Source organism: Convolutriloba macropyga, chromosome 12 (genome assembly GCF_964194025.1).
Source record: "Convolutriloba macropyga chromosome 12, txConMacr16.3, whole genome shotgun sequence".
In the NCBI taxonomy this organism is placed as follows: domain Eukaryota; kingdom Metazoa; phylum Xenacoelomorpha; order Acoela; family Convolutidae; genus Convolutriloba; species Convolutriloba macropyga.
In genome coordinates, this window is record NC_134479.1 from 18,951,891 (window position 1) to 18,962,184 (window position 10,294).

Genomic DNA, 10,294 nt, shown 5'->3' on the forward strand with positions numbered 1-10,294 from the left:
TAGAGTATATTTACAACTTAAAAAGATACAAACATTAATTGGAAACAACAAAAATTTGTCAAATAAACTTACATACAGTTTGTTTTAATTTTACTTAAAATTCTACTTTTAAAATAAAAATTTTACTTTTAAAACTCGGAATTATTTACTATTTGGGCATTTCAATCAAAACAAATTGATCGATCAGAAAAATTGAACAATTATTTATTAGAACTAAACTGTTCTCAATTAACGCAACAGTAATCTGTTCATATAACGGATATGAAGTTCACAAGGGTTAGCTGCCAAAAAGTAATAACCGGATTTGAGACCACTGGAAAGAACTGGGCATGTAAACTTGTCCTTATAAACGTCTCTGGAGACTAGAACTTTTTTTTCTATTTTTTCAACAGTTCAATGTTTTCTTGTCCTAAATAAAATATTTAGTCGTAAGAACTAGCTGTACCCAAAGCTAGTACAAACGACTAAACATATTATTTTGCATCTTCTTAGACCAGCTTTCTCATTCACTTTGCTGCACAAACTGCAAAACGATTTTTCTTCCAAAACCATTTATCTGCTTTTTGAGAGAATCGCTCGAGTCAAATAATTCTGTTAGTCAACGTTATTTATCTCCTCTTTTCTGTTAATAAGAAAATGAGAATTTTCTGGTTCCAAATTCTATGTTTTCTTTTGGTTTTTGACGTGTTTTATAAGGTTTCCAGTTCAATGTGTACTCTAAATTTTGACCTTTTTCATAGTTTGACTTCAACTTTTTCTCTCAAACGCTTCGAGCTAGTGTTCACAAACCGTAAAGAGAGCAATTTCTGATAACTTAAATTTGAAAAAATAAAAAAACTGCTGTAAAAAAAATACTCAATAGCTCGATATTAATTCTCTTTTAACGGTCATTTCAGAGTAGAGATAGAACAATTTTTGGCACTGCAACTTCAATAAAATGTTTTCTGTACGATTGAACTATCTCTACAACCAAATCTACTATGTGCATTATCTTTCTGCCTGTATTGGTGCTTCAGAAGATTAGATTAGTTAATATAAATTGTAATTATTGTTCTCTTTTTTCAGACTGTAAACACGACTGATTTTTTTTAAATAATATTCACTCCTGTTTTCTCTATTTAATCTCATCAATTTAGTTCATCTTATTTTTTAATATCTTTTGAGCTTAAACAACTTCACTCTCTATTTTGCCAAAACTTGTCCTGGCTCATCGGGGTTGTTGCGCTATCGTATCCGTAATCCTGCTAACAGGTTATGGCCCCCAGCCATCAGATCGTCGATACGCCAATAGTTTTTAAGTTGTATTGTAGTGTCAGTGTTGGCAGTTATTGATCTTCTAGTTTGATGAAAGTTTTAAGATATAAAATTTTAGAAATCCCTCGTGTATAAAAGCTAAATCAGAAGTTTTGATAGAAAATTCACAATATAAACTTCATAATGGAAACATCAAACAACAGTTTCAATTGGATGACATTCAGTGGGCTAGCAGAGGAGTAACCAACATGGAGTACTCGTTTCTCTGCCTGTGCACAAACCATGGGCCTCTTAGAAACGCTCACAGACACAGTTGAACTATCTGACAGGACAGCATCAATAAAGGAGGATGCCAATGATTCGCAACCGCGAGAATATGATGCAAACCAACTCAAGCTAGAGCTACAGCAGTACAAGGGAATGGGAGCCGCAAACATCAGCTTGGTCCAGCCCTGCAACGACACTAGACTTCAGCAGCCTCATGCTCATTCGAAACGACTGTATGGACAGCAAGGGTTTCGATGATGAAGAGAAAGCCTTGCAACTTCTCGAGCAGCGGTTCAGAGGTGACCAGATAATCAAAGTCATATATCTGAATAGGCAGTTGGCCAGACTAAAACTCCGAGAAGAAAAAGCCATCCAGCATTACTTCAACACAGCTCGTGGGCTGGTCACCCGCATGCCTGATGCCGGTGAGGAGTTTTCTGAGATGTTGTGTAATATAATGGTACTGAACGGCCTTCCACTCCAATTCGAGCGTTTTGTCTCCAACTTTGCGGACAGAGATGATGTGGTGGACGATCAGCACTCTCCCGTGGCAGCAAAGAATGCTTCTCATCAATTTGGTATATACTCATATCCAAACCACATCTTAGGAAGACTTTTAAGCCTGGCAGTTCCAAAAGGCCTAAATTATTTTTTGTTTAAAACAAACCTGGACATTTAGCAGCTAGTTGTTACAAAAAAACAACGCTCTTTGTAGTATATGCAAGGCTAGAGGCCATCCAGCAATTGCATGTACACATCAACAAAAAAGTCCTTTTCAAAGCTTAGCAGCTATTTTAAGTGCTGTAAATTCATTTGAAGTTTCAATAGCTGATTTAGTAGCCGATTCAGGCAGCACTGATTACATCATGGTATTTGAAACCCTTTTTGAACATTTTTAAAGACTAGAAAACTCAGTTCGTAGGCCAGATGGAGGGAAAACAAAAGTTGACGTATTTGGAGATGTATATGTGGAGTCACGAGACACTAAAAGTTTGCTACTCAAATTGACTTTTGAAAAATGTCTGCATGTAACCAAGCTAGCTCAAAACAAATTAATTTTCAGTTCAAGTTTATATCAAAACAACATGATTTATTTTACACAAAAGCTAAGCAACTGCTACAACTCAGAAGCAAAAAAGCTTCAAATTGACAAGCAGAGGAAAATCGTTTTTATTACCATACTGCTAAAAAAATCACTCGTCACTTTTCAAATTTAAGTGGGGGCACTTGTAAAGCAAAACTTTGGAACAAAAGATTTAGACACTTGAACTGTAAAGATGTAGCATATACTACTGATGAAGCTTACTACGCTTCAGATTTTTGTGAAAAATTTTGAGAAGATCTGTCACAAAAATGAGCAATAACAAATCAACTCAAGAACTGGAAAAAATTTTCTCTGACGCTGTTTGACCATTGATTCCTTCAAGCACAGGCGGCAACAGTGAATACGCAGTTCTAAAATTTATATAATACAAAACGCAAGCATCGCAAATTATCGGAGAGTTTATGGCTCAAAATGATGGACCAAACTCTTTGCAAACAGTGAATAGGACAGACTACCAAAAGAAACCTATTTTATAAATTTTCCCTACACAAAGCAAAAGTTCCTGAAAGAACCAAGCAAAATGGCGTTGCAGAAAGTTTCAAAAAGAGCAGTAGTAGAGGCTACAAGATGCCTTCTAATAGATTAAAAGATTCCAAAAACGCAGTGAGTTCCAGCTGCAGATACAGCATGTGATCCCAGAAATTTAGTTTTTTTTTTAAAAAAAAACACTAAGACTGCCTTTAAAAAATTTTTGGTAGAAAACTGACCAGCGACCATCTAAAAAATTCGATTGTGTTGCCGATGAGAAAAAAAATTGTGATGCCGGAAAAAAGTCAAAATTTGATCCAATGAGCTACAAAGTGTCTGTTCATTGGTCAATTCGATAACACAACCGCTTATTTGCTGCAAAACAAAGAATTAGACAAAAGTTTTTATCTTGAAACGTTAGGTTCAATGAAAAAACTCTACCAAGTTTTTGAAATGAAACCAAAGATATGGAAGACAGCGTTCTATAACTAGACTTGGACAAGTGTGAGAAGAACTTCAGGATACAGCCAACTCAAGTGAGTTTAATTCCAAATTTGAAACAATTGAGACAGAGAGTGTTCAAGAACGTGAAAACAATTTCGAACAGGAACTTAAACAAGAGATTAAACAAGAAAAACCAAATCCAAGCGTCAAACCAAAATCGAAAAATAATACACAGTTTAACCCAAAGGTCTCAGTGAAAAAGATTGAAAAAACGCGTTCCCAAAAACCAGTTCCTGTAAAAAATTTTCAACACAAAAATAGTAAACTGGGTTCAATAGCAATTTTTTCAGGTGACCAAAAGATCATACAACTTTGGTCAGTGTACGACGAATAAAAAAGTTTGAGAAAGGAAGCAGCAAAAGATAACAATGTTAAGGGAAGTGATAGGTCTAGAGCATGACCAGAAAACTTTGGTAAAAGCTTCTCTCATTCTGTACAAAGCACAACAACTAAAAATGTTATCTAGCCGGAAAATTTTGAAACTGCTTTTATTTCAGAACAAAAAATCAATTGGCTTGAAGCGATGAAAACAGATATACAAAGTCTATATGAAACAGTAATTTGGGACACAGTTCCAAAAGAAAGAGGATGAAATGTTTCTGCTGGCTGATGTGTGTACAAAAATAAATCTGACTCAAACAGAATTTCGATAGGTTTGCAGCTTGTTATGTAGCAAAAGAATTTAATCAAACTAAGGGAATTGTATATCAAAACCTTGTTTTAAGGCAAAAGGATGAGAAAGCAGCTGATTTGCATCCCAAAATAGACAAAAAAGCCTATAAGTAAACCATGCAACTAACTCCGTGTTTCACAAACGATCAATTCTATAGACACGAAGTGTTATTTCATTAGAGAACGAGTTGATGATAAATCTATCAAATTGATCTACTAACCAACAACAGATAAAATGACAGCAGATCTATTGACAAAATATTTGCCACAACAGAAAGTAGAAGAACATCGACAACAACCATTAAGCGAGTCCAGATTCTTAACTATTGGCAACAATCCGAGTGGAGTTTTTAGATCGCAAAAGAGAACTTAGAAAATATCATAGCTGAGAAACGAAACTTATGATCATAAACTCTTTTAGAAAGAAAACAAACTTACCAGATTTTTGACCACGACTGCAGCTAACAATTTGAAACTTAAACTTGATTCAGTTTTGAGCTGTCTGTGTTTCAAAATTTGGTTTTTGTCTACTTTTATTGAATGGTAAAGGCAACTTGAGAATTCAAGTGAATTAAATTTTTGTATGTAATTTTGAAATGACGCCCACTCCTACGCCCCAAAAAAGCCGTTTTTTTTCATTTTCGAAGCTTTCAAGCAAAGTAAATTGTAAATATATCTTTTTTCCACACTATATATACGCCTGATTTTTTCGAGAATATTTACTCCTCTCCTCTCTTCCCTTTTGAATTTAATAAAAATAATTTATTTTATTCTATACTCTATGTTATTATCTTCTGAGCTTAAACAGCTTCAATCTCTGATTTGCCAAAACACGTCCTGCCTCTTCGGGGTTGTTGCGCTACCCTGTCCTTAGTCCTGCTAACAGGGAAGAAATGAAAATTTTCTGTAGTTACGGATTCCGCTTCTCGCGTCATGGAAAAGTTTTTTAAAATTTGGTTGTGAACACGAGAGGAAAATGTGACTCAACACTTCTGTTTAAATGTCCAAAAATCAATCACTAAAATTTTGTCGGATTTGACTATCTTCTTATTTAGGATAACTATGTTCTCTATTTTTCTATTGCACAAATGATTTGATGGTTTTTTCACGAATTTTTTCCAGCGCCATTTTCATTTTTTATCATCTATAAAATTAACTGATGAAGTTTTTTTTTATCTGCTGCTGCATGACTTTAAATGTTGCAATCTATATGCTTGCTGTTTTTCCCTTTATTAATTTTTGGTTTCTGTCATCCTGCCTTTGGCATTATTTGCGATTAATTTTCTAGCTTTCCGCAGGAAAATAAGTTTAACTTCCTCTAAGCTTTTGAATTTCTGACTAATAGCTGAGCAAAAAATAATACTCAATACGATGCCGTGTATATTCAAAGTGTTTACCAATGAGCTTAAATCGGTTGTTTTAGCAAATCTGATTTAATTGGCATCAATTTACCTATTTTTCCTATAACTTCAACGTTGTCAATTAAACGTTTCCGCATTCCTTCTAATCAAAAATGTATTAGCTCCCAAAATTTGTATTTTACGCGCCACTGTTTTTAATTCGAAAAACAAGGTTTCAATCTAATTAGTTGGTGTTTGAAATGTTTCATGCAAAGAACTCGAATCATTTTATCAAATGCTTTTTTTCAAATTTTTTTTGATTTTAACCCTGATTGATACTTGTCAGCATTTATCAGTGATACATCCGTATTTCTTAAAACAATTTCATCAACGTCATCGGTTCCCTCCTTGTCTGTTCACATTATCAGTGAGATAATTGAAACAGAATCTGCTTGAAATTTTAAAGCATAACATCCGTTTATAATGGTGGTTGTCATGACACTATCGTAATTCACAAGACTTGAGTATTGTTTTAAGTATATTTTTTTAAAGAAATGACTTAGGGGAGAATTGGTAGGACACAATTTAAGTCCATTAAAAAGTTCTGAGTCCATTAAATGTGCGTCTCTTCGCCAACCGAAGAAGAAAACTTTTGGTATTGTACACTTTTACTGAAGAATATCTATCTGATCAGGACTTGAATTCTGTTTTCTTTCGTTTCAAATACTGACTTTTCTCTTCAGGCATTGGTTTCTGTCTGCTTTAAATTGAAAACCATTTTAGTATTCTAAAAAATCTATTCTATCAGTTGAAAAACAACTAGCACTGATATGAAAAATTGATAAATTTAATTGATCCGAAGAAAGTGGTTTTAAAGTTGTTTACAAGGCACGAATCCATTTATTCGAAAGAATTAATTTAACGTTATGATTTTATGCAATCTCTTATAACTACCAGACTCAAATTTTCTCTATTGTCTAAATTTTCAAATTATTTTGTCGATTATGGTTATACATTTTTATCTGGCCTTTGCAAACAACTTATGATCTCAGTTATGATATTAATTAATATATACAATATATATTCCCCTCATCTCGATCGAGGCAAATTCGTGCTAAATCTTTGGTCCGAAACGTGTCGACTGTTTAATTTTTCAATTGCCAAATTCATGAAGGCTTCGTGGACGTGCTCGATCCCCTTAGCCGAAATCATCTCAGCATAACCCGGAAAAATGTTGAAATCGATAATAAATGGTGACCCGTTTTCATCAATAACGATATCAACTCCATATAATGATAAGTTAAATGCGGAACCAAGGACGTGCGTCATGTTATGAAACGTTTGTCGGTCGACACTAAGTTTCAATTCCGAAATAATTTCGTCGCTCGCCGCTTCTAAAGTTTTCACAATAAATGTATTAAAACCCTTGCAGCGATCTTGGTAAACAATTTTGTTTATACTAGGCCGAACTGCAACATAAAACTCGTTTCCGATGACAAAAGTTTTCAGCAACCCTTTATGTCTGATCAAAGGCTGGAAAAGGTAGTTCTTCACGTTTAGCTCGCGGAGTTGAGAAACGTTGTAAACAATCAGCATTTGATGATCTTGATCGTTGCCTAAAAGAGTGTTCGGTTTGCAAATAAATGGAAATTTTAGCACCGGGTTTTGTTCCATAACTTTATCAATGCATGTCCAATGATCTAATGAAAATGATGACATAATATTTAAAGGCTGTAACTGGTTCGATAAAGATTGCAGTTTCTGGAAAGTCAATTCTCGGTTAAATAAAACTGTTTGGTGAAAAATGGAATCTAGTTGAACTATTTCTGGAATGGATTCTAAACGTTCAAGAATCGAATCGCTATTCGAGGAATTTTCATGTCGACGTTTGATGAAGACAACATTGCAACTGTCAAGATCTTCAGCTTTGCTGATTTTAACGGCAACTACTGAATGCTTAGTTTTCGTTTCAATTCGGCCAATTTGAGTTTCGGTCAAGCGGTCTAGTTGAAGTTTTTCCCACTTTCCGTCTCGTATCCAAAATCCGATTTTGATCACGTTTTCCACCATTTTTGGGGTCTCAACGCTTTGACTGACGTACTTTTAGAAATTTTCAAGCAGTTGCCGAGACGAGACGTCAATAATGCAAAGCAAATAATAAGCTGATGAAATTCTATTCTATTTCAATTCTGTCTGGGGATTTTTCAATTTTGGAAGACTGTTCAGAGAAATTTATTGAATACTGCTTCTTCACTGCAATAAAAGCTGTTTGTTTAATTGGTAAACAAAATTTCTGTTATTTTGATGCCAACACAATATGACGGTACGTTTTTCTAAATTAAATGTTTTTAAGGCCCAAAATAACGGGTCTTTGACCTCTGCTCAAATTTGGGTAGGATTTTGACTAGCAGAAGTAACTCAAAATAATGTTTACTTTCAACGAGAGTTCCAGTTTTAAACCAGGAATAGCGAAAACTATCTCAAATTGATACAATAGGTCAGATAAGTCTAAATAGTGCCGATCTTGTATCAAGGCTGAGCTAACAATCTCAAATTTGAGTAATATTCCTTATACAGATGTGAATTTCGAAATCATTTCAATATGTAAATATGAATTTCAGGAAAGGTCAATAGTGAAATAATACAATTCGGTTGATTTCATTCAAGTATCTATGAATCTTCATAGTTATATCTGATTGCTTAAGAGTATCAGCGTAATTTCATAACAAAGCAATGTTACCATATTTGAGTTTCAGATAACATTGTTGCCGCAAACCGCGTAATCTTTAAATGGTAACTTAAGTTATACGTTATAATTTGGCAAATAAACCGCTCGGTAAATAAACGAAAGGTCAGAAATCGTGAACAACAAACGCTACGATGTTGAAAACATTTTCAATGCATTTATTGTTAATCTTTGATAGACCAAATAATAAGATGAGAGTTTCTAACTTCAGAACGTAATCGTCATAATTGAATCTCAGCTTTTTCTTTTACTCGTAAGTTAATTAAACTTTATGGTTTTTATCTTCAGCGCTTGAAGATTATACGTGCTGTACTTCTGTATGTGCGTTTTAAACGCTTGGAGCGTTACACGCGTTTGTTCGCTTTTTAAATAAGAAAGAAAAAGCATAAACGTATACGCATATAGTCTTTTTAAGCCATAACATTAAACCATTCTCTCATTCAATGCTAAAATGTGTAATTTTCCACTCTTTCAACTCAAACTTAACCAAATTTTTCAGGAAATTTTGCACAATTGATACGATGAATTGTGTTTATCACAAAGTCATGATAGTTCACTATAAACTTTGTAGAGAACAATAAACTCAAAAAGCGTTCATTGTAAAAAAAAGTGTCTGAAACGCACACACAGGAGCAAAAATGAGGCCAAGCTGTGATTTTTCTACAATTAATCTCAAATACGCAACAGTAAAAATCACTGAACAGTCAAATATACTCACAGAAGATAAAATAATGATTTGAGCGGTTTATGCGCAAGTTGCTTATCAGACAAAAAATAACAATGAATGATATTTTGTCAATCAATACTACTCTGGGGTTATTCTAACTATTCTATTCAGCATTCTCATCAACCCGTAACCCCCCCCCCCAGCCAGTTAAACCTCCCCTAGTCATGACTCCCCAGATCAAAAATTCCCCTAGACGGCAGCTCGATTATAATTGGTGGACTAAGAGGGAAAATCCGATTTGTCCACTTTCCACCCTTACCCCTGATTTTTAACGGTGGAAAACTTTTTCAACTGTTATCACTGATTTTTAACGGTGGACGCCTCGACCCCGGTAGCTCATACTAACAACATGGACCCTGATCATCATGATCCATGAGCGCCATGAACGATCGTGTATGGCCTTGAAGTTTCTAAGGGGTTCAGCAATTACAAGCAATCAACCGCAAAGCGCATCACCCACTGACCCCGGCAGTTAGTAATGTCTTTAGTGATCATGCAATGCAAGACGTTAAGAAAAGGTGGTAGAAAAGATTTGAGTGACCGTTTAGCGAATGACCTCGCAAATGATCGCGGAGTTAAAATTAACAATCAGGAAGCGAATATGAATTTAATAACCCCGGAAGAGAGCGCTTAATGCCACGCCATTCAATTTTGAAGGCAAAAAAGCGGAGACAGGTCCCAGCAACCAAATTACTCCACTCCAGCTGGATTTTTCGTACTATACCGATTTCCGACTGTTTTTACAATTCAAAAAATTTGAATTGTATTGGGGCGCTGTCTTTTGTTTAAGATTTATTCACACATTTTCATGATTTTTGAAGTCAAATTGGAGTACTGATTTTGGTCACGCCGAAACAGGAAGTGGAGCAAAAAAATCGAGTGGATTTGCGGCGTCAAGTTTCGCTCTGTAAGAAAACGGTCTTTGAACAAAAATTCGCTTTCTCGGTAGTGGTTTTTGATCACCCCACTCAGCGCTTCACCCCTTTTCCACCCTTCGCCTCATTGAGACTATAACCCTGCGCGCGCACCCCATCCTACTTGCGTTCACAACCTTCCACCAAGCTCACCCTTGCTCACACCAGTCTCCTCAATTAAACTAAGCTAGCCTTCCCAAGCCGCAGCTAATAACCGACAAAACCAACTGCTCGACAGTCATTTGAAAGCAATTCGACTGAGGTTAATATTTTGTTTGTCTGTGTCAGTTTAGCGCG

General features: G+C 35.1%; 1 protein-coding gene across 1 annotated transcript; it reads right to left on the bottom strand.

Annotated features, from left to right (window-relative positions):
* Window positions 1-6,589: 6,589 nt before the first annotated feature.
* On the bottom strand, window positions 6,590-8,940 carry LOC142351057 (inositol-tetrakisphosphate 1-kinase-like). Its single transcript, XM_075403128.1, has one exon. The coding sequence runs from the start codon at window positions 7,678-7,680 to the stop codon at window positions 6,700-6,702; it is 981 nt and encodes a 326-aa protein (XP_075259243.1). The 5' UTR covers window positions 7,681-8,940; the 3' UTR covers window positions 6,590-6,699.
* Window positions 8,941-10,294: the final 1,354 nt, after the last annotated feature.

Excerpts from the sequence above, each read along its gene's own strand:
- LOC142351057 (XM_075403128.1), bottom strand. The coding sequence starts at position 7,680 with ATGGTGGAAAACGTGATCAAAATCGGATTTTGGATACGAGACGGAAAG.